The sequence below is a fragment of the Pinus tabuliformis genome, chromosome 6 (assembly GCF_031772625.1).
Source record: "Pinus tabuliformis cultivar Carrire ecotype Pingquan chromosome 6, CPIR1, whole genome shotgun sequence".
Lineage (NCBI taxonomy): Eukaryota > Viridiplantae > Streptophyta > Pinopsida > Pinales > Pinaceae > Pinus > Pinus tabuliformis.
In genome coordinates, this window is record NC_142292.1 from 1,734,101,555 (window position 1) to 1,734,125,910 (window position 24,356).

General features: G+C 37.2%; 1 protein-coding gene across 5 annotated transcripts in view; it reads right to left on the reverse strand.

Annotated features, from left to right (window-relative positions):
- The window catches only part of LOC149265818 (formin-like protein 18), a 213,346-nt gene that overhangs the window by 129,976 nt on the left and 59,014 nt on the right, over positions 1-24,356 (reverse strand). For 2 of the 5 annotated variants that reach the window (XM_089429773.1, XM_089429769.1), the window contains exons 15-16: positions 3,179-3,247; positions 3,004-3,070 (exon numbers count right to left, since the gene is read on the reverse strand). In XM_089429773.1, the coding sequence (XP_089285899.1) occupies positions 3,004-3,070; positions 3,179-3,247 (136 nt within the window). Of the gene's footprint in view, positions 1-3,003; positions 3,071-3,178; positions 3,284-24,356 lie in introns of those variants that run through there. The other 3 variants (XM_089429778.1, XM_089429774.1, XM_089429775.1) reach the window with 2 other exon arrangements.

Genomic DNA, 24,356 nt, shown 5'->3' on the forward strand with positions numbered 1-24,356 from the left:
ATTTAACTAATGACTATTTAATAACCATTACTATGATTTTTATTATTTTTATTTATTTGTATTTATTGTATTTTTTATATAAATTATATTCATAACAAGTGATCATTGATAATGCAGCAAATTGTAAGGGAGCAAGAAAAATCACTGAACGAACTCATTCACACATCTTTTGGTTCAAGTGCTTGGTGCACATATTCAACCTAAGTCAAGGTCTCATGTCCCGTATTTCACGTCTCGGACACGAAAACCGCCCTAAAACGTGTCGAAAACGTTTTTCTACGTGTCCTACAATCTCGACACGTGTTTTGGACGTGTCGAAAACGTGCCCTAATGGTTTTTGTTCTTAGGACACGTGTCCCATGAAAAGTGACATTTAAAACCTACAACATGGTTTATTTTTGGGTTTTTTTGGTCATTGTTCGCCATCGAAGTTGAGTTTGCTCATCGCTAGAATCCAATTTGTTGTGCAGTGTGAGTAATTCCATCAGATTCAAGTGCAATGCTCATAACTTCACATCGACCTAGACATGGAGATGTAGGAGACGAGCGTTCACATGCTTTGCTGAGAGTTTGCAGCACTTAAATTTCTTGTAAGTTGTTTTATAGCCTACGGAACTTAACTTAATTATACACGAGTGACCACGTATATATCATGTGTTGAAATAAAAATCCCAGCTCCTCGACATGTGCTCATTGCTCACTACACCTTCAAGGTCTAAAGGGAGGGAAAGCTCGATTAACGCTCTAGTCAACAATGAAGTTTGAACACATATAAATTTATAGTTCATAAACTACCTTATGTGAAGTTTGAACATGATCAAACTTGTTTGAAGTTAATAACAAAAATTATAACATGAACAATGGACTTTGAACTGTGAACATCATTGATGTAGTAAATTAATAAACTAACTAGTAAATTACTAAATACAAAATACCAAATAGTGTATACTAAGTACTAAATAGATATCATCATGAGTCATATCTATATGGATCAAGCACTATATTTCAGTATTTTTTAATATATATATATATATAAAACGTGTCCCTCGTGTCATGTTTCCAGGGTCGCTGCGTTTCGTGTCAAATACTCGTATTTACATGTCCTCCGTGTCTCGTGTCCTCGTGTCATGTAACTTAGTATTAAACCTTTTGATGGCATGATATTGTGAAGCATAAAGAATGTGGATGGATTAATCAACTATACAAGAGAGGGAAGCAACTCATTAAATATGTCACGGGGCATACAAGGGTCAACTACTTTTATGGCACTTACTCAAAGTTGCAATTGCTTAAGCTTTCAAAAACTAGATTTGCAAGCTATTACCACAACTTTAGGCGACTATTGAAGGTGAGACAAGCCTTAAGTGCTATGGTGACGTGTGATTCATGGGATGAGATGGGCACTAATAGAGATGGTGCTAATTTAGTGAAGGGTATTGCTCCTGCCAATTACTTTTGGCCACAAGTTAAATATGTTTTGCAATTCACCAGCCAATTTATTACATGATCAAGTTTGCATATTCAAATTGGCCAATAATTGGGGAAGAGTATGAGAAATTGGATAGCATGTTGGGACAAATTAAAGACATTGTTGAGCCTAAAGATATCACCTTCTACAATTATATTCATGCCGAGGTGGAAAAATGGTGGGAAATGTTCAACATTCAATTGCATGCCTCAGCATATGTTCTTACACCTAAATACTATCACGTATCATGGCTTTCAACACTAGCACTTGGTGGGGGAGCCAAGAGAACCATAACAAGATCCATAGGTTTTGGTTAGTTGTATGAAAGCATTGGATAAAATTTAAATTAGTCCCTGATGAGGAGTGTGATACCATACAACAACAATTGAGCCACTATATCCTTGCCACTAGTGCATTTGAGGCCAATTATGCAGTGAGAGATAAAGGGAATTTGTCTTCTCTCAAGTGGTGGCTCACGCATGGCAGCACTAAAGAGGTGTCGGAGCACCTATAGTTTCATCCACTATGTCCAAAAGAAACTGGTTAAATGTCAAATCGGGTAGAGAGCTTGGTTTATGTTCATTGCAACTTGTGATTGTTGTCCCATTACTGTGAGAAGGCAAAGAAAAATAAAGACATAAAGATTTGGGACAAAAATACAGAGGAGGACAATTTGGACGATGGAGTGTTGTATTTAGAGCAATTGGATGATGCTCTTTTCTAGGATGATGATGATCGTGTTGAGATGCCGCCCACATCCAGTGCTATGGTACCCATGTTCGAGTCTTCAACAGCAGCAGCAGGGCTTCATCTTCAATTCCATGACCACCATCTTCTACATTGCCGCCACATGGAGGCTTACGTGGTGGTGTAAGGAGGCGAGACTAGTAGATAGATTCACTGTTCACTACTTTTTTTTCAAAGTCTCGGATGATAGATTAGAGTCTTAGACTTTAGTGTTGAGAATTTGAACTTTTCAGTCTTCCTAGTTCAGTTGGCAGTTGGTGGTGGCCAGATGGCCTATTTTGTAAACATTATTATTTGGTCATGTTGACAGTTGCTAACTTGCTAGCTAAGTTAACCTATAACAATGTAGAGCATCAAAAATAATTAATCAATGTAAACATATGAACTTTAAAGATTCACAAACAACTTTTGGCACGACAAATGTATTCAAAATAACCAGTCAAATCAGCTTTATATATCTTCACCATTGACCAAACAATCACCTATGGAAATTAATATCTAAATACAAGCCAAAGTGGAAAAACATGAAAATATAAGGAAAAGCAAGGATGATACAACTTCTAATCACTTCAAGAGGGCATTTACACAGATTTTGATAGCAATAAGGACTGTACATCTATGCAACATTTATCTGGCAGCTAACTTTTCGTGATTGGAGAACTGGTTAACAGCATTGGCTCTGATTGTTTACAACTCTTTCACATATCAATTGCACAAGGCGTATTCCTATGGAGAGAACGTAAATATAAAAGAGAATAAAGCATAAGTGTTATTAGTTATAATGATACCCTGTTCGAAAGGACATCGTGCAGGGTCTTCCCCAAAAAAAAGAGCAAGCGCATCTGCACTTCGACCCTGTATACATAATTAACTAAATAAGAATTACAGAGCAAGTGTCAACCTATTACAAGAAATTAGATAACCAATAAGTTAAACAAGAAAGGATCAAGTTTACAAACATACCACTTCTGAATAGAGGTAGGTCAGAGATTTCACATCAGCTTCAGCATCAACAAGGAATCCCTTCAATAGCTATGTACAATCAAAATAAGCAGTCAGCAATTATGCCTGAAAACAGAATAGAGGAATAAGACAGGTCAATATAACTGAAGACTAGTGAACCACTAACTTTAACATCAAGGTCTCTCTTAGCATATCACTGTTAATTCACATATCACTACATAAATATGGCCACTTTTTAACCGACAAGTTGGAAAAAAACACCAATGTAGCCTCGGATTGTTAAAAAGTTTAACAGTCTCACATTCAAGAAAACTATCTGAATTAACATCAGTAGAATCCCATGAAAGCTAAATACAATAAAAGAATAAAACAAAGAATAAAAGGAAAAAATAAAAGAGCAGGATATGAAGTAAGTCAAGGCATGATTCAACTTATTATGACATCCATCATTTGAGAAACAAAATTTTAACTAATATCATCCAAATATGTCTCCACATTATTCAAGGTCAATGTGCTTGTATAGCACTGACTAATGCTAGAATGCCATTATTCCTCATGTGCAGGATGATTAATATCTGAACCAAGGCATCATGTTACCAAGAGCAAGAGCTCAACATGCAACCAACAAAACTAAAATACAATAATTTGAAGGCAGTGGTTGCTAAACATTATTATTTCATAATAGCTTGGTCACCAACTCAACACCAACGCCTTTATACCAGAATATGGACCCATGTACTTGATCCAAAACCTAAAATGCAAAAGTGATGAAGTCATACCTTGATTAAGGAATTGTCACAATAAATCAAACCCATAAGTATGTTGATGTGAGTAGCATCGGAAAGTCTTCTACAATTGCTTGGTGTATTTGCGAGTAGAAAACATGATTTGCCTCTTCTAATGATTTATGTCTTCTTTTTAAAGTTTAACTTAGGAAAAGTTCAATAATTAAAGTCAACTAATTATTGTGGAGTATTGAGTTATTTTCTAAGGATAAATAATTTAATTATTTAAGTGACTTAGAAATAATCACAACCATTGATCCTCAAGTTGTTTCTAGAAGCAAGAATCAAGATGTTTCTAGCGAGGAGATTGCGGCTAAGGATTTGGACTCAATGAAGATTATAAATGGAGGCTAGCAATGGAGGTGAAGAAACAACAAAAAGCACAACTATGTGAGCGAGTCATCATGAGAGAGAGCAATTTTCTCTGCAGTGTGAGTGGCTCAATGACCAGTGTGTAGAGAAGGAAGAAGTGTGTGTTGGTTTGAGCGAATCCAAGAGGGTCGAGTTGGAGGAGATTAGAGGGTTGAGTTGTCAAAAGGAGATCGTCTTTGTCTAGACGAGGTCGAGTTGCTGGAGTGTTAGGGTTTTTCCAGTGCACATTAGCGGCAAGGCACAGATCGCATCACTGGAGGGCGCAGATCAAATTGTTGGATGTTGTTTTCTTCAAAGCAATTTCATCTAGAGGAAGATTCCTTGAGGTCAATTCCCCGGAGCTAAATTCATCCTCAAAGAGCCAAGCTGCAAATTCTAGATTGTATTTTTCCTTGTATCTTTGAGGATCAAAAAACCCATATTTTTGCAGATAATGAAATGACAGAGAATTGTTTATGGGTTGATTAATTTTGCAATGTGTGATTGATCACTCTGGTTTATCTCTGCTGCATATTTTTTAATTCTAGAAGTTAAAGATACCAGTGACTATTTTTTGGTGATTCGGTTATTATTTCGATAAATAAATAATAAACTAGGGATAAATTAAATTGCCATGACAAAATAAATCTGGCAGGTATTATAAATTTAACATGGCATTCAAAGCTATCTAAAAGACTTGGAAAGAGAGACCTGGGATCATGAGGGTTTACAGCAAAGAGTTTTCCTTTTTGCAGCGATAGAATTATTCTAAACATTTTGTAGTTGGGTTTTGCGTGGTTGATCTACAAAGATGGCATCATTAAATAGTTTGAGATATGAAGAAGGGTTACATGGGGTGTCAAATTTTAGCCTGTGGAAGGAGCGAATTCCCTAGATTCTGAAGATAAATGATCTCTAGGATTTAGTAAGCAGAGGTGTGCAAGTTCCTCCAAATCCAGTACAAGCAACAAAACAAAGAACTAAGGATATGAAAGGGAGCAGCAAAATTTTGGATGGTGTGAAATATCATATAATTCCTCATATATCAAGGAAGGATACCAATAGATAGATGTGGGTAGCTCTAACCGGTCTTTATCAGAGTACAAATCAAAATAGAAAAATGGCATTGCGAGAAAAGTTATACAGTATTAAAATGGGCAGATCTGAGACCATGACTTCCTATCTCACAAGGGTACACCAGGCTTGTGATGAGCTTGCAACTATGGGGGAAATTGTGCATGATTTAGAGCTCGTCAAAGTTGCTCTAAAGGAGTGCGTGAAGCAGTGGCCCACTTTTGTGGATGGGATTCTTGCTCGTCAACAACTTCTTGATTAGAACCGACTATGGGACAATTTCACCTAGGAGATCTAGGAAAATTCATTAATAGAGGATAGTGAAAGGGCAGTGAGGAGAAGGATGAAGTTTCTCTTGTTGCACGAGTGAAAAAGGGAAAAGGGAAGGCCAAGCAAAACTAGATTAGAGAAACATCTTCACAGAGCAAGAAGGAAAAGGACATGAGCAAGGTTATATTCTTTGCTTGTCATAACTTCAGGGATTTTGCCCGCCATTGTCCTAACAAAAAGAAGGGCAAGGGTAAGATTGCTACAGCAGCTACTGCACAGATGGTGGGGATGGCGGTTTAGTTCATTAAGAATTTCGCTCTACTATCTTGCCTTTCTGGAACCATCACGAGAGGTGTCTAGCTTGTTGACAGTGGAGCATCTTGTCATATAAAGGAATCGCGGGACTTCTTCACCAACATGACTAAGGGGCCCAGAGATGTAAATGTAGAGATTAGTGACAAGGCCAAGTATGCAATCAAGGGCACTGGGAGTATCAATTTCCAGATGGACTCAAGTGGAATCATGCAGGGGAAGTGGTATCATGCAGGGGAACGAAGTGAGATTTATACCGGTTTTGGAGAAGAATCTCCTTTCAATTTCGACCATGGAAGACAAAGGACTAGAGGTCATCTTTACAAGAGGTGAAGTGGTTGTTGAGCTGAAGGGGATTGATTTCAGCAAGAAGTGTGTGATCGATAGGAGGTTGAGAGATCTCTATTTGTTGAGAGGATAGCTGGTGAAGGCTCTCATCCATGTGAGTGATAGCCAGAGTGAGATTTGGAAGAGGAGGATGGGACACCTACACTCTAGAGCTCTTCCGATGATGCAGAGGATGGTTACTTGTATTGTACTAGGGTAATTTTTACCTAGGGTTTTTTCTGTAGCAACAAGTATTCCTTCTCAAGTATAGTAGTTAAATTGGATTTCAATCATCAATCTGTTAATTTCACTTTCCAGTGATATAGTAAATAAGCAATTTAAATTTGTAAAATAGTAGCACAGTAATCTTGGAAGAACCCATAACATAGTATCACATTATTCAATCCGAACAACCAAGATTCCATAAGTAAGGACTGCAAACTTCATGTGGTGGCTACAGACCTTGAATTCCACAAACATCAAACACAAAGATCACAAGATTAAATGAATTCTTGTCCTATAAATTATTGGGCCTTATTCATCCTATAATACCAATTTCAAGCCTTCTATAGTCTCGACCTTTCGTTCCGAGCTACCAATCAAACTCCGATGCCTTTGTTGCAATGTTCGATCTATGGAACAAGCGTAGAGTTAGAGGAGGGAATCTTCGTTGGTCTGTATCATTGCACATTTCGTGCAAGTCAAGACCAAAGACCTTCGACTTCCTTACAGTTATTGATCCACACTCACGCTATAGAGTTTGACACAATTCCATGAGTTATACCACCAATCCAAATTTTCCAAGGCCACTAATTTTCTTCGGGCCCACTTCCTTCAATTCAAAACTTCATGATCCACTTAGGAAGTCGGTTGTTTCCCTTCTTAGAATTTGACTTCAAAAGATTAAGGTTTGAAACACTCAAACTAGGGTCGTCTCATGTTTTCGCTGTCACTCTATCTCCAGCAGGATCTCGGATGTTTCATCATTGATTTGTTGTAGGACCTTCATTGTTAGCACTATCTCCACGAATTCTTGTTCAAAACAAAGACCAGGAGCAACAGAAAATCTCATTGCCTTAGACTGACCTCGTTCCTGCCTTCAGACTTCAACTATGTAATTCGTCTTCTTTCAAAAGATAGTTTCCTACCCATAACAAGTAAAAGTAAAAGAGAAAAGATTTTACCAACTAGGGTGGAATCTTTCACCACTGAAATTGATAGAAGAAAAAGGGATCTTGAAACCCTCATAGTTATAGCTCAATAGAACAAATTATTTGATCCTCAATCATGATCCAAAGTGAATTCAATCCTATTATATTTATTGATTTCCTTGAGGGGTCTCTTCTCATTAATTCATTGAGTAAATTTTACTCCAAAACCCAATTTTGGATTTCTTTGCCTAGCTACCCCAAAGCTCCCCCATAAATGGAAATTTTGGGGTTTTCCCCTTTATTGAGGACTGTAGCCTACGAGGATTGCTAGGCTATTTCGTCCTTCATTCATCCTCAATTCATATAGAACATTTCATTACTGATTTTCCAGAGATCCGAGTGGAGCAGGATGGAGTGTGTAAAGGGTATGCACTTGCAAGCAAGCCAAGAATGTGTATATTCATAGTGAGACCAGGTCGAAGTGTGTGCTAAACTTTGTGCATTCTAATATATGTGGTCCCATGTCTTTGACATCAATCACAAGGTTCTTTTATTTTGCGATGTTCATAAATGATTATTCCAAGAATACTTGGATCTACTTCCTGCATACCAAGGATGAGGTCTTCAATAGTTTCAAGTATTCAAGGCTCTTGTGAGGAACCAGACAGTAACAAAGATTAAGGTGTTGAGATCAAATAATGGGGTTGAGTACACCTCCAACGTGTTCCTGGAATTTTGCACGCAGGCAGGGATCAAGAAGGAGCTCACAACACCCTACAACCCTCAACAAAATGGGGTTGTCAAGAGGAAAAAAAGGACCAACATGGAGGCAATGAGGGCAATGATCTATGATCAGGAGTTGCCCATGTTTTTGTGGGAAAATACCTGCAATACAGTTGTGTATGTGCAAAACAGGAGTCCTCACAAGGTGTTGGAGGAGGTCACTCCCAAGGAGTTGTTTACAAGAGTAAAATCATATGTGAGTCATTTGCGCATATTTGGTAGTCCAGTTTATGCCCATGTACCTACATAGAAGAGGACTAAGTTGGAGCCCTTATCTGAGAGGGGTGTGTTTGTTTTCTATAATGAAATCTCGAAGGCCTACAAAGTCTACATTCCAAGACAGAGAAAAGTGATCTTGAGTCGAGATGTCAGATTTGATGAGGATAGGACCCTAGGAGATCTGATGAGCGAGAGCCAAAAAAAATATGTTGGCTACAGTGAAGTCTCGAACACCTACCGAGTCTACATTCCAGAACAAAAAAAAGTGATCTTGAGTTGGGATGTCAGATTTGATAGGAATAGGATCCTCAAGAGATGTAATGTTCTTGCAAAATTATGTGACAAAAAGGACTTAATAGCCTATTGTTCCTCGCATCCTATAGTGCTCAATAGAGGGGAAAACCCCAAATTTTCCAATTTTGGGCATGTTTTGGGGTTGCTAGGCAAAGAAACCCAAAGTTGGGGCTTGGAGTAAATTTTACTCTATCAATTAAGGAAAGGAAAGCCCCTCAAAGAAATCTATAAATACAAGAGGTTTGAATTCATTTGGATCATCATTAGATCGGATTTTATCTCTATTTTTCTTTGAGCTTGAGGCACTAAGGGTTTAAGAACCCTTTTCTCCTATTAATTTTGGTGGTGAAAGATTCCACCCTAGTTGATAAACTTTTTATCTTTCTTATCTGTTCTAGCATAGGTTTCACTAGAAAAAGATTTCTGGTTTCAAGTAGATTATCTAGCTAGTCGAACTCCTCTCTATGACAGCATTCTGATGCAAGACAGATTGACACATTTTCTGAGGTCCACTGATGTGTTTGAATACAATTAATAACGATATTTTGTACTAAGGGTATGTGAGCTAATCGATGGTGAGGTAGAAGCCTTTTCCTAGGACAGTCGAACTCTGAGAGGAAATTTGTAGGTTAATGAAGCAGCAAGGAAATTTGTAGGTTAATGAAGCCTTAGCAAGAGGGCGAGTTTTGAGGTGTTACGATTGTTGAAATATGTAACTAGGCTCAGTCTTCATAATGGCATATGTAAGCTTGATTTCTGTATTTAATGAAAAGAGAAAAATAACTTTATTATTGTTATTCTTCAAGCATGGGTTTCATGCTCAAGAGAAATTTATTTTTAGGTCAAACACCCATTGAGTGCTTCTAGGTTTGTCATAAAGTCAACTGAGTCATTATCATGTATTGAAGACCCATTTGGGCATGTTACATATTGTAAAGAAAATTTATTGGAGTCAAAATACCCTCCAAGACCTTGTCATCGTGCAAAGATCAAGTCCACCTACATGAAGAGACAAGTCGTCCTAAAGATAGCGGTCCGTACCCATCACAAGCCTATAAATAAGAAGGAACTCGACCTCATTTGGACATTCACTCAAACAAGTTCAATCTCCTCAAGATAGAAGTTGGAAAAGGACGAAAAGGAAAAAGAAAAGCAAGATCGAAGTTTTGGGCCTCTCTCCCTCTCATGTTAGGGTTTCTACAGTTGTTGGGCAAGTCGAAGTGTTGGAAAGTTGTTGGACAAGTCGAAGTGCTGGAAAGTTGTTGGGCAAGTCGAAGTGCTAGAAAGTTGTTGGGCAAGTCGAAATTGCAGAAGAAACTGTTGAGTTGAAGTTGCAGAAGAAATTGATGGGTCAAAGTTTCAAAACGAACTGTTGGGTCGAAGTTGCAGAAGAAAGTGTCCAATCAAAGTTGTAGAAGAAGCTATTGGGTCGAAGTTGCAGAAGAATTCGTTGGGGGTCAAAATTGCAGAAGAATTTATAGGAGGTCGAAATTGCAAAAGTTGCTACAAGGAAAGATCAAAAGGTTTGACTTGTCTTAGAGGGTCTTGGTCAAGGGTCATAGGTCTTGGAATTCGTCAATTGAAGTTTTATAACAAGTGAAGAATTCTTGTGGATTTTCCTCTCAAGTGGAGAGGGTTTGGCCTTGGTTGATCACCTACATCTTGTGTCATCTTGTCTCATTGTTATTTATGATTTGGTAATTGTTTGATGATAAGAACACTAAATATAATCAAGAGAAAGAAGTTAATTAAGTAAAATTCATCACAAGCAGATATCAAAGTAAGAGAAATCACCTAATCTTGCTGCCCTAGATTTCTCAACACGGTATGAGAGCTAAGGTGAATACATCAAGGAAAGGCAGCGTAAAGAAGGATACTCAAGGGCCGAAGCATTAAGAACTTCGATCAAGCAAGGAGTCTAATACCTAGCGATGACAAGATAAAGGAAGGAACAGTGAAGTACTTTTGGGTCTATTTTTCTGGGTTATATTCTCCACATGTGCGAAGTATTAGGGCATCCTTCTGCAGCAGGTATCGAATTGTTGCCACCATCAAAGATCAAGTTTGCAAGCCGAAATAACAAGAAAAAGAAGTCAAGTAAAGCGAAGTAGAAATGAGGCAAATTTGTCCATCTTCTAGCCACACGTCTGATCTAGGGTTACTACAGAAAAGTCTGAAATTGTAGACCTACTACAGCAAGCCGAAATTCAGAAGAAGGGCTGAATTTTGAGGTTGTGAAACCTCATACTTGCTAAGGGTGTCAGAAATTTGAGACCAACTCCAAGAGTTGGGGGAAATCATGTCAGATAGAAAAATGACCACTGTGGTGCTCAATGCACTACCTAATGAATGGGGAAACTTCGTATCAAGCATTTTCGTAAAGAAGAAGGAAGCCACCCCATTCAGTGAACTCTGGTCATTGTGTAAGATTGAAGAAACCAAGTTAAAAGCTAAAAGTGATGTGGGATCAAGCGAACAAGTTCAAGCATTTGCTACCATGACTAAAAGAAAAGAAAAGTCTAGAAAATTTGGTCCTCAAAAAAAGAAGAAGATGGATATGTCGTAGATCCAATGCTATGGCTGTTAGGAATATGGGCATTTCAACAGAGATTGTCTAAAACTCAAGAAGGACAACAAGAGGAAAGAAAGAAATGAAGCTCATATCACCAAAGAAGTGGAAGAACCTGATGAGAAGAAATCCAAAGGGATAGATCTTCACTATTAGGGTTTCTCCTATGAATAGCAAGGAGAAGTAGGAGGTGAAAATACCTGTACAATAGTAGTAAAGATGAGAAGCATTGTGACTAGATGCATCTTAGTAGAAGATGGGATCATATTATAAGTATACCATTAAAGCAAGAGCCCATGATATTATTAGAGAAGCTTGAAAGGATAGCTGAAGTAGAAGTCTACATGGTTGTAGCTGTTGAAAAAATGTAACTAGGTTCGGTCTTTATAAATGTATTTGAGTCATAATGTAATGTCCCTGTCAAAGGAATGAAAAAGAAAATTTTTATTATTATTGCAATGACTTATTAAAGCATGGGTTTCATGCTTCGGCCATCTTTTATTAGTCAAAGTCCCCATTGTGGACTCCTAGGATTTATATTAAGTCATTAGAGTCATTGTACAATTTATGAGACCCTTCTTGGGCTTTTGAATCATGTAAAAAAGGTTATTATTGAGTCAAATTAAGTATTTGACACCTGCACACCAAGTCGGCCTCAAACAAGGCAATTTGACCTCACCCCAAGCTTATATATACAAGTAGATCGAATTCATTTGGAGCATTGACTCACTCTCACACAAGTTCGATATCCAAAAGAAAGAGCTAGAAAAGTGTGAAGTAGAAAAGGAGGCTAAAAGAAGTGTGAGTTTGGAGAAGAAGGAAGAAAAAGGAAAGATCAAAATTTTGGGCTATCTATCTCTCTCTTGTGTGGGTTCCTCTGGGAGATCGAAGTTTTTCATGTCAAGTCGAAGTTGTTGTTGTTGTTGTTGCTGCCATTTGCTATGTCGAAGTGTTGTTGCTTCAAGGTCGAAGTTTTGGGTCGAAGTTGTTGGAAGAGGAGGCTGACTTGGTGGTTGGAGGAGGTTTGTGTCTAGGTTGAAAAGTCTCAAGAAAACTATTGAAGAGAGATTTTGACAAGGTTTGCCCTGGAAAAGTATCTACATCTTGTGTCTTGTGTTTTTGTGATCTTCATATACACATAATTTGGTAATTTCTTGATGAAAGATAATATAACAAAGTAAAAGAAGCCAACATAATTCACAAGCAATTATCAAGAAATCGAAATCTAACCCTAACTCTACTAGCATTGATTTCTCAACAGTAGCAATCATCATAGAAAGGAAGTAGCTCTTGGTAACCTTATTGAAAGCATAAGTAGTATTTATGGGAAAAGAAAAGTCATCTAGCATGATAGAGGATAAAAAGAGTTCATCATCATTAGGAAGGAGCATTTGCAGGATGAGGATAATCAAGAACCTCCATTGGAATCTTCATTAGGTCTGGCTGTCTTAGAAGCAAGTGTCTTGCTTAGAATTCCATATTGTATGGGATTCATGATTTAAAAGGGATGATGGTATGATGACAAAGCAGTGCAGCAAGTCAAGGTGGTTGAAGGGCTTTCAATCAAGGAAGTTGTCAAAGGAAGCCTAGATGTCCACAAGGAGGAAATGAGGTATGTATGCATGTATTTGATAAGATTGAGTCATGTCATCATATAGTTGCAGATAGCATGGATAAATGTTTTATCTCATGGGCATGATCAAAGAAAAGGGCATCTCTTCCTTGAAAAGATACATGAAAGCATGGTTCACATATTGACTAGATGAAATCAACATAATATGTCCTCATATGGAATGTGAGGTGGTTGACAAAGATGAAGGAACTATGGATGAAAGTTCCTGGGGAACAATATGTGAAGAAAGAAAGAAGAGATTGTGAAAGATGCAACTATGAGCACGTAGAAAAGGAAATCAACATTCGATGACTAGGAGAATTGACCATGACATCTCCATGGAAAAGGTATGAAGACTCTGATGAAGTCTGGAAAGAATGGAGACCCTTGACATTGAATATCTTGGAGATGTGTCAATATGTATGAAGGATGTTGATGTTGCTACAAGCAGATGTCATGATGAACGACCATCACAAAAGGTAACTTTGATTTGATGTTCATTTTTTATTTTTGAACATTTGGATGGGTTGATATAGGTCTACCGAAAGAGAGTTGTGGATATCACCTACAACTAGCACTCATGTGATTGGATGAAAGATCCTAAAGGAAACATGACATGGAAGAGGTAGTTATATGAAGAAAAGCCATATGTGGATTACGAGACCACTTTTTGATGAAGAAAAGGATGACATACTGACATAGTTCCTAAAGGAAAGTAATGGATGGTCAATGCCCTACCAAGAAGTCCCAAGAGATGAAGGCTCTATAATGATAAAGATGAAATTCATGACATCGCAAGGAGAAGCTCTTCAAGCAGTTGAAGGTACCATGATCTCCACCGAAGAACAAGTGAGTTGCTGAAAACAAGTCCCTAGTTAAGAGGGAGCTTGGACAAGTCCCTGGTTAAGAGGGAGCTTGGGTACAATTGTTTTATAGGAAAGGGTTGGCCATCCCTAGTTAAGAGGGAGTGGCAGATATGGTTCTCTACTCTATGTGTCATGCACTAAACGAGAACTAACAGCTGTAAGTCTTAGTGAATGCGATGAGCAGAGATAGACACATCACTCTTGTCTTCACTTTGGAAGAAAGAACGAAGGATTGGGAAAACATCGCACTTGTCGCTAGACATGCATCTATTAGAGCAATTATGTCCATTGCTTCAAAGATGGGGTGGAGGATACATCAGATGGATGTGAAGATTGCTTTCCTCAATTGAGTGATCGAGGAGGTGTATATTGAGCAACCTCAATGTTTTGAGGTGCATGGGGGAGATTCCCATGTATATAGATTGAAAAAGGTCCTTTACAGGTTGAAGCAGGATCTGCACACATGGCATGTCAAGATCGATGGATATCTTCTTGGTCTAGACTTCACCAAGAGTGAGGCAGATCCTAACTCGTACTTACTCGTTGAGGGTGAACTACTCATCTTGGTATTGTATGAGGATGATCTCTTCTTGGCAAGATCAAAGAAGCTCATAGGGATGTGCAAGGAGGATCTTGCTTTGGAATTCGAACTAACGGAAATCGGCTTAATGCATTACTTTTTGGGATTGGAGGTGTGGCAATAGCCAGGAGATATTTTCCTTCGACACGGCAAGAATGCAGTGGAGATCTTCAGGAGATTCAAGAAGGAGTGCAAGCTTATGTGCACACCTATGATCATTAACTTGAAGAAGTTGAGCACTTTTTACAGTGAATTTGTGGATCCGACACTATATAGGCAGATGATAGATTCCTTGATGTATCCGATCAACTCTAGATCAGATATATGTTTTGTTGTGAATACACTCAGCGAGCTCATGGTGGAGTCAAGACAGGTTCATTGGGTGCAGCGAAGCATGCGCTGAGATACCTGCGTGGGACAGTAGACTTTGGACTGAGATATGTCAAAGATGGAGAAATGGAGTTGCATGGGCACACAAAATCTGATTGGGCAAGGAGTGTAGTGGACAGAAAGTCCACATCTGGATTTTGTTTCAACTTGGGATCTTCCATGATCTCATGGTTCAGTAGGAAACAACAGTCAATGCCACTCAGTTCAACAAAGGCAGAGTACATGGCAGCAAGTATGGTGAATTGTGATACATTGTGATTTTGCAAGATGCTTGCAAGATTATTTGATCTACAAATCGGTCTAAGCATATCGAGATCAGATATCACTTCATCAAAGATAGGGTCCAAAGAGGTGTTGTGAGATTGCAATACATTTCTACAGAGGAGCAGGTGGTAGATGTTCTCACAAAGCCTCCAGTGAAGGAAAAAATTGTTAAGTACTTGGATAAGTTAGGGGTCGTGTAGAATCCCTTCCTTGCTAGGAGGGATTGTTGATGTGAGTAGCAACAGAGGGTCTTATGCAATTGCTTGGTGTTTAGCAAGTGGAAGACATTATGTGCCTCTTCTAGTGATTTATGTCTTCTTTCCTCAATTTAAATTAGGAAAAGTACAATAATTAAAGTCAATTAAGTATTGTGTACTATTGAGTTTTTTGCCAAGGATAAATAATTCAAGTATTTAAGTGACATAGAAATAATTTCAACCTTTGATCTTCAAGGTGTTTCTAAAAGGAAGATTCAAGATGTTTCTAAAATGGAGATTGGAGCTAGGGATTTGGACTCGATGAAGATTATAAATGGAGGCTAACAATGGAGGGGAAGACACAACGAAGAGAAAGTGTGCTAGCAAGTCATCAAGAGAGAGAAATTTTCTCTGCAGTGTGAATGGCTTAGTGACCAGTGCGCAAAGAAAGAAGAAGTGTGAGTGAATCCAGGAGGGTTGAGTAGGAGGAGATTGCACAGTTGAGTTGTGGGAATGAGATCATGTCTGTGTGGACGACGCCAAGTTGTTGGAGTGTTGGGGTTTTTCCAGTGCACATTAGCAGCAAGGCGCAAATCGAGTTGCAAGAGGGCACAGATCTGATTGTTGGAGGTCGTTTCTTCAGAGCGATTTCGTGTGGAAGCAGATTTCCTTTAGGATAATTTAACTGGGCTAATCCAATTCTGAGGGAGTCGAGTTGCAGGTTCCGGACTGTATTTTACCTTGTTTCTTTGTGGGTCAAAAAACCAAGATTTTGCAGATAATGAAATGATGGAGAATTGTTTGTGGGTTAGTTAATTTTGCAATGTGTGATTGATCTCTCTAGTTTATTTCTGTTGCATATTTTTTAATTCTAGAAGTTAAAGATATCAATGATTTTATTTTTCTGTGATTCAAATAGTATTTGGGTAAAGAACTAATAAATTGGAGATAAATAAAATTGTCGCAACAAAATAAAATTGGTCGGTATTAGAAATTTAACAAAGTAGAGTGTATTGCTAGAGGTGGACTAAAAACTACATGAACAATATCATATAAAAGCCTATCACAAAAGTTCAAAGCACAACTCTTTGTATGACATTTTACATATAGAGCTCTTTTGTATCAGATCTAACCAAATACAAGCAGCCCAATTACATAGGGAAAAAGCAATTCTAGGGTGTGATTGGCTTTAGCCAAGAGACTTCTCTAGAAAGTATATTCAGAGAATCTACCGTATACGCCCAAGAAGGAAATGGTACCAACTCTTACAAGAAACCTGGAATGAATTGTTTTTGTTATGAGGCAGCATAGGACGTACCAAAAAGACACAACTCAAGAGAAAATATTGCTATAAACTAAACAATAAGAGAAGCACAACACTAGCACAAGGGTAAAACCCTAAGAGAAAAGATCTAGACCTAAAATAACAAAAACAATGTTTCACTAAAGCTATTGTCACTTCACCTTGTGCCTCATTACTTATCTTTAGTAATACTATTAGGGAAATCCCACTTGAACCAGAGAAGAGTCGACCTAAAGTGAAGAGGATAGGTTACCTAGATGATAGTGGTGACAATTCTAGTAGTTTTCTATTAGGTTTTGCATTGTGGATCAGGTCTTTTATCATCAAGTAAAATTTTGGAGGTAACAAGGGGACCTCTCTTAGAGAGAATAGAGGCCCCATGATCATGTTTGACAAGTCAACCATTATGGAGATAACACTTTAACTACTCCAATATTTTATTATTGTTTGACCTATCATCAAGTTAGTTAGCAAATATTATATTTCATTGTAAAAGAGATAAAGCTAACTCTATACAAGGGAGTTCTCTCTCCATTCATTGGTCAAAATTCAATAGAGATTTGGAGTAGGAAGTGATAGGAATTATAGTAGGAGCTTGGACATGGCTGACATGGAACTCAATTGTATATCGAGCTTGAAGACTTAACGAATTGAAGTATTTCTCCATTCATTGTTTGGTTATGCTTATGCTCTTCAGTTGCTGGAAATTTTGTCATAGAAACCTCTTGATACCATTCTACTGTGAAGGCCTAGTAATGAAAACACCATGTGTTAGGAGTAAAGCAACGGGAGGACCCTCTTGATTAATTTGTTATTTTATATTTTAGCAATGTTATCATTCATCTGTTGGATGGTGTTGTCATTGATGTCAACCCTAGGGTTTGACTGGGTTTGACTTTGACTAAAACACCAATGATTGATGTCAAATAAGCAATGACAATTCTTAGAATTGTCTAGATTACATCAAGTTGAAGGCTACACTGTTGGATGGTAGAAAACCCAAGTCCTAGGGTTTACGTTCCCTATACTGAGGATGTACCCCGATTTAGTTGAGAGTTTTTGAAGTGTCAAATCATACAGTTTGGTTTGGAGATCCATATCACTGGATTCTCCTCAAAAAGATGTTTCTGATGGTATCTAGCATGCCACATAGTTCCTCCTGTTTGAGAGATAAGTGAGTTTGAAGTTAGGGACCCTAGGTGGTGGGCTAAAATGCCATAGGATAGTGTCATGGCACATGTTCATTGGTTAATAATCATTAATATCATTAATATCAAACTTAAGGGATATTATGAATAAGTTATTATGGGCTAGAAAATTATCCAAAGAAAAGTGTTAAATTAGTATCATTCCTATTTTAAGGGCTAATAGTTCTTCTCCACAAGGCTCGTGGCCTTCCTTAGCTAGAACACATAACATAAACTAATCAATATCTAATGTTGGAGCCCCTCCTAATCTCTAACGTCAATTCAATGAAACCCCCTAACAAAGCCCACACATATGCCTAACCTAAACTATAAAAAGAAGACCTATTCTCCCCTAAAACATAACATTTCCTTCTTATGATTTTGCCTCTCACCTTTCAGTCCTATGGAGCCAAAAAGGAAAACGTCAAAACTACAATTCTTGAACATTTGAATAGAACGAAGTCAAATTTGATTGCAGTTAATCAGTGGTTCTACTTTGTTCATCCTGTAGAAGTGTTTTGGTTGAACTATTTTGGAAGGGCATCTCCATATACTCTCTAAGGCAAAACCATTGGCAAATCGTTGGTTCTAAGACAAGTTTCAGATTGTCTCTAAGGTATGTTTTTGCCTCCCTCCATAAGACTATTTGTGACACATTCTGAACCTTGAAAAAAGTTCATTAACCGTTGGAGGACATCCCTTATGATAACTTCACCTTGAAACATCGTTCTTTTTCATGATTTAATTTGTGTTATTAAAGGGGTTGTTTATTTCATGTTTTTCTTTGGGAATTTTGTGGATTGGCTATTCATTGAGTATAATTTTGGAAATTTGTTTGGGTTATTAATTTTTCCTCGAAACCTTCTTTCGCTGAAGCCTTCTGGGCATAAAAAAATCATTCCGACTCTTCGTTTTTTAGTGTCTTGGGGTTACAACTTGATGAATTTTTGTTGCTCTGATTGCATTGAAGTATCTTGATCATAACAGTGTCATCTCTACATCAAGGGTGATTATCAACACTTAAGTTGTGACATATATATGTGACTAACCTTGGTGTAATTACTCTGTTTCAGTGGGAATGCATCCATTTTTTAGAACCTGCAGTAGACCTTGTTGACCACTCTGTGTCAACGACCCCATAGCAATACACCCCCTTTTTTTTTCAAAAGGGATATCATCTGATCGATGTGTCTGTGTCGTCCAAGTATCATCATCAACTTAATCATCATGTTATAATATAAACCCATTATGCATGTATATGATGTAAATAATCTCAACAGAATCATGTCATGTATGTAAAAACCTAGGTAAACCTACCTTTCTAGTGACTATCTCCATTCTGGGAAGTTTTTATCTCACCGGTCCATTTCCAGATGGTCGACAGAGTTTTTCCCTCCAATCTTACCCCAAAGCTGGAATGGATTTTGTTGCTAGGATCTTAGGCAGGTCCTAGTGTTCTAGATCGAGTCTATGTAAAAGTAATTTGGAAATAATCCTAACTATTTGGTTAGGTTATTTTATTACAAATTGCTTGGTCCGCTGGATTATATTTGTGTCACAAAAATGAGTAGTTTATGAGGGTCTATTACAAATGGGTTTTCCCCCTTATGATGTAAAAAAATATGAAAATCATGATGTGAAGTGACTTGGGGGTTGGAAAAATAATTTATCCCCTCGTAGGTTAATTAATTAAATTTGCTGGCCCAAAATTAATTAAAATCACAAGCCAAAAATTTAATTAATTCTAAGTCCTAGGTAAATTTAATTCTCCAAAGGCAAAATTTGTCAGTCCTAAAAAATAATTTTTAAAAGGTCCCGGGACTAAGGTAAATTAATTATTTTGATAAATTTTAAACATTTGATCCCTGGGGGTTAAGTCAAAGTCAATTTTTTTGGTAACTCAAATTTTATATTTTTAAGTTAATTAAAATGCATTTAAATTTCCTCAAAATTAAATATTTCGACATATGAGATTAAAAGAAATTTTGATCTTCATCAACAATCAAGATTACTTTGATGAAGATCACTCGAATTAGTCGTTGGATTTATCTTTAAATAGGAGGTCATTTGTCAATCAATCTATTTGATCTCTAATGTAATCTTTTTTATGGCTAATACAGAAAGACTTTGGAGTTAAATTCTACTGGTGTTACTCTTCATGGGAATGTTGTAAGATGTTTTATTTCATGCTTAATTTTTTTTAAAGCCATTAATGATAGCTTCTGAAGAGTGATTTGAGTACAAGTATCTTGCTCAGTCGATGGGGTTTGAATAGTAATTTAATTTTTGAACGTAATAGCAAGTATCTCTATTTGTCTGAATTTAATTATTATTTTCTCCCTCTATTTTTAATGGTTGGATCGAGTTTTTGTAGAAATTTCTGTTTTCCCACCCCGGTTTTCAGTTTCTCCTTATTTCTCCCATGTAATTAAATGCCCATTCCCATAACCATACATTTAACAGACTGAAAAAAATAAATATTGCTGAAAACACAAATTCTGAAAATTTTTCAGAATGCTGGAAATTGCAGAATTAAAAATCAGCAATCAAAAACAGCCATTAAAACACTGATATTTTTTGTCAACTTGACCCCGGAAAAACCCCCTACAACTCTTGGGGAAAACTAGTTTGAGAGCTCTTCTTTATTTCTGAAAATTGCCTTTCTACAGTGAGAATTATTCAGCAAAAAATCAGCAAGCAAATTTACAACTTATCTCATTTCCCGTGCCTCACAGCAATCTGGAAATTACAGCAAACAGGACAGCAATAAATGCTGTATGGCCTCCGTTTTGTGTGCAGAAAAATCAGCAAACTGCTCCTTGATTTTTGTGCAAAAATCTGCCTTTCACTATGTGCTGAATCAGCTGTACAAATCTGCTCAACTGTTGCCTTGGAATGTGTGCCAAGCTGCTGTCTACTTCTCCTCCCTGCTCAGAAATCTCTCTTGCTTTCTTGCTCTCCTTCTCCCAATATGCTCATGAAAGAATGAATGACATTTTCCTCCTTTTCCTCCTTTAATATAACTCCAAGTGACTTTTGGGTGATCCAAGTGACTTTTGGGTGATCTCTAAATCCAATGGCTGAAATAGATTTAGATCAATGGCTGAGATTAAATGCTCATTTAAATCTCACTTTCTATTTTTTAATTCACCCCACTTTAATAAAGACCCACTTAGTCATTTATTTCCAAAGTCACTTTTCCTTTCTAATTTTTCATTGACTTTATAAAAGTTACTTTAAAATTAGACTTAGTAACTTTATCACTTAAAGTCACTTTTAAATTAGATTTAACTTTATAAAATTATAAAGTCACTTTAGGAGAAAAATTAAATTCTTTTGGACACTTTTCCCTAGGCCAAAGATCAAAGCCTAAGGGAACCACTTGTCGTCCGGTACCAAATTTCAACAGTTTTGAAAGGAAATCTTGAGATAGATTATCGAGCGTTAGGGGAAGTTTTCAATTGGACCAACCAACTCCTGTACTTGTTGAAGAACCCAGCTAAATTAACACCGGGCTTATCATAAGATTTTTTGTGATGTAAGAGGGTTTTGAGTTAGCACCTCCTTTTAAAATTTTAAAAGAAAAATAATATGTGGGCAGCACAACAGTAGCTCTGGCTACTTAGAGCCATCAGCTTGACTTATTATATTTCCCTAACTTGGGTTTTTGGGGTTTTCTATTTTATTTGTATATCTGGTCTTTGGGTCTTTTGTTTATGTTATTGCAGGTACAGATCTGAAAGGAAAAAATTATTTGAAGCCGGATCTAGGCCCTGGAGGGTAAGATTTGGCCTCAATATCATTTTGCAGACGCACTAATCTTTTTACAGTTCGAGGGTTTGAAAAATTTAAATCTATGGTTGTTATAAGTTTCTCCTAGAAGGAAATCTAAAGCAAAAAATATATTGGTGTGAAATTTAATTTTTCTGGGTTTGTTTTGGGTTTTTTAGGCTACCATTTGCTGACTGGAAGCCTCTCTTTTCTCTACGTCTTGGAGTTTTCCATCTGTCTACTACAAATTTCGAATTTTTTTTTTGTTGCCATATCTTCATCGCCCCCCAAAAAGCGCGACTCCCTATCTCTCTGCTCTCCCACGTCCAAACCCCTCTCCGTGACCCTCTTTTCCTCCATTCCGCCTGCAAAAAACCCTTGTCGCAACTCCCTCAGCCCTGCAAGCTCGTCCTCCCTAACTGGTTCGAAGTCCATCCCTTCTTTTCCGCAGCTCACATCTCCCTCTCAACTCTTGTTTCCCTCTCGAGTTGTGTGTTGCCCACAGCTCCTTCTTAAACATCTGCTCTCATCCGACTTGCAAACCCACGCTAGTGCATCCCTCCATCACTGCATGTTCCTCCTCCTTAAAGCTCCTCATTGCCATCCTCCATCGTCGAGGTCTACTTGCACAACACAAACAAAAAATTGAATCCCTTTTTTCTTTTTTCTTATGTTTTATGTTTTAGTTTGTTAGGGCTAGGTTTCATATTTTTTATTTTATTTTTTTTAAGTTGCTTTTCACTTTTTTTTTGTTTTTGGTTTTGATTTTTATTTTTGTTTTAATGTTTTGATATTAATTTATGACTTTGTTTTATTTATATTTTTTATTTCTTTATTTTTACTTTTTCCTCGATTTTGACTACATTTAAAATAAAAATAAAAGATAAAAAAAAAAAATCATTTTTATGTGACTTTGCAATTTCTAAATGAATTAAAATCAAAAGAGGACTTTAATCTTTCACATTAAAAAATTTAAATTTTTTATGTGGCCTATGGCCCATTAAATATTAACTTACAACCCCTTTTGATTTGCATTTTTTGTCACATTTAAAAGCTTAATTAATCATTTGCCACATTTAATTTTCTCAATAATCTTAGCACATTAGAAATTGTCTAAGGAATAATCAAATTTTTAATCTAAAGTTCGTTCTTGGGTTTTTATTTGTGTTAAGGGTTTTTGACTTTGAAAATTTAAAAAGAAACATTTTGTGGTATTGATTTATCTATTGTCAAGCACGGTTAAAATCAAATTTAAATATTGACTATAGACAAATTTCCTAGATCTGGGTCATTAAAGAAAATCATTTTAATCCTAGGATTGTGAATTGCTTAGCATTTGAATTTCATGGTTCTTCATGGTATTTAAATTTTTTCGAAATTTAATTGCTAGAATATTTTTGCATGCTAAGGTTTTGATCTAATTGTTCATGATTGTCATTTCTATTACATTTACAAATTTCTCGGAATAACTTGTTCTCATTTAGTTTATGGTTAAATAAATATTAAGGCACTGGTTTGAAAATCATTTCTATCTCCTGGTTGTCTTACTTGTTTTAATTGTTAGATCTATACATCTCGGTTAACCAGGACTTGTTTCACATTTATCAAGTTATTCATCCTTAAGTCTCCTAGAGCCTGTGTTCCATAGGCTATCTTCATTCATTCACCCTAGGGACTACCCCCCTTGACTTGTCTAGGAGAGAGTCTAAACAGAGTGAGTAAGGATAAAAGTGACAGCCCTTACTCTGAGCGTTGTTAAGGTGCCTAGACACTTTGTGTGAAAATATACCTTATTACAGATCTTGGAGTTGAGTAATAGTATTCTTGTCCAGACCTCAAGTGAAGGTCTCTACAACCAGCAGTGACTTTTGTGAGAACCTCAATGTGATCTAGAAAATTGCAGTAAGACATTGACATCCCACTGTCAATATATGACATGGAATTTCACCTTAAGACAATCACGGTAATCTTTTTATATATCAGTGAGTAACTTCAGGGATCAAATGCATTAAGCCAATGATTGATTTAGCACATTGTTGACAAACCTCTCATTGCAATTCTGAACCAAAATACAGTGACATACCTTATATGATCTTACCTTATTGATATAACAGTGACTTAACATGGCATAGATCCTTGAAAACAGAGCTTGACCTATAGCAGTATAGATATGATATATGGTAACTCACAGAGTGGACAATAAACACTTGTAAGCTACTTGAGTTGATAACAGTAAGACTGTTGAAATTTCTAAGTTGACATGTTAGAAATCCCTACTGCATTATCTGGTTTATTTCACCTACTTGTTTATTCCTTAACAAGTTATTTATACATATAAATACTGAAAATAAACACAAATGCAGCCTTAACTCATATACAGATCAGCAATTGAAATACTAAACAAACACACAAGGGACACCATTATTTTTAGACAGTCGTCCCTGGAAAAACCCAATGCGTGAAAACTAGTGCAGCAGTTCTGAGTATGCAGATTTCTTGAGTACAACTAGGGTGCCAAACTGGCTCACCCAACAGAGATTGTTACACGGCAGTGATACCTCTTCTCGGAGACAAATATTCAGCGAGTCTGCCCCACGAAAATCCTTCTGGCACTTCTCCTAGGCACTGCATCAGCCTTGCTAGCCTCAACGTAGCTCTAGAACCCTCTGCATCAGCCTTCTGCCTCTCTGCATCAGCTCTTTGGCCTTCTGTGTCACCCATGCAGGAACCCTCAGCCTCTACATAGTCTCTAGCTGCCTCTGCGTGGCTCCTGCTACCTCTGCGTCAGCCTCTTCAGTCACTGCGCTGACCCTCAGGGACTATCTCTGCCTCTTTGCTATGTACTCATTGCCCCTCACTACAATAGATCACTT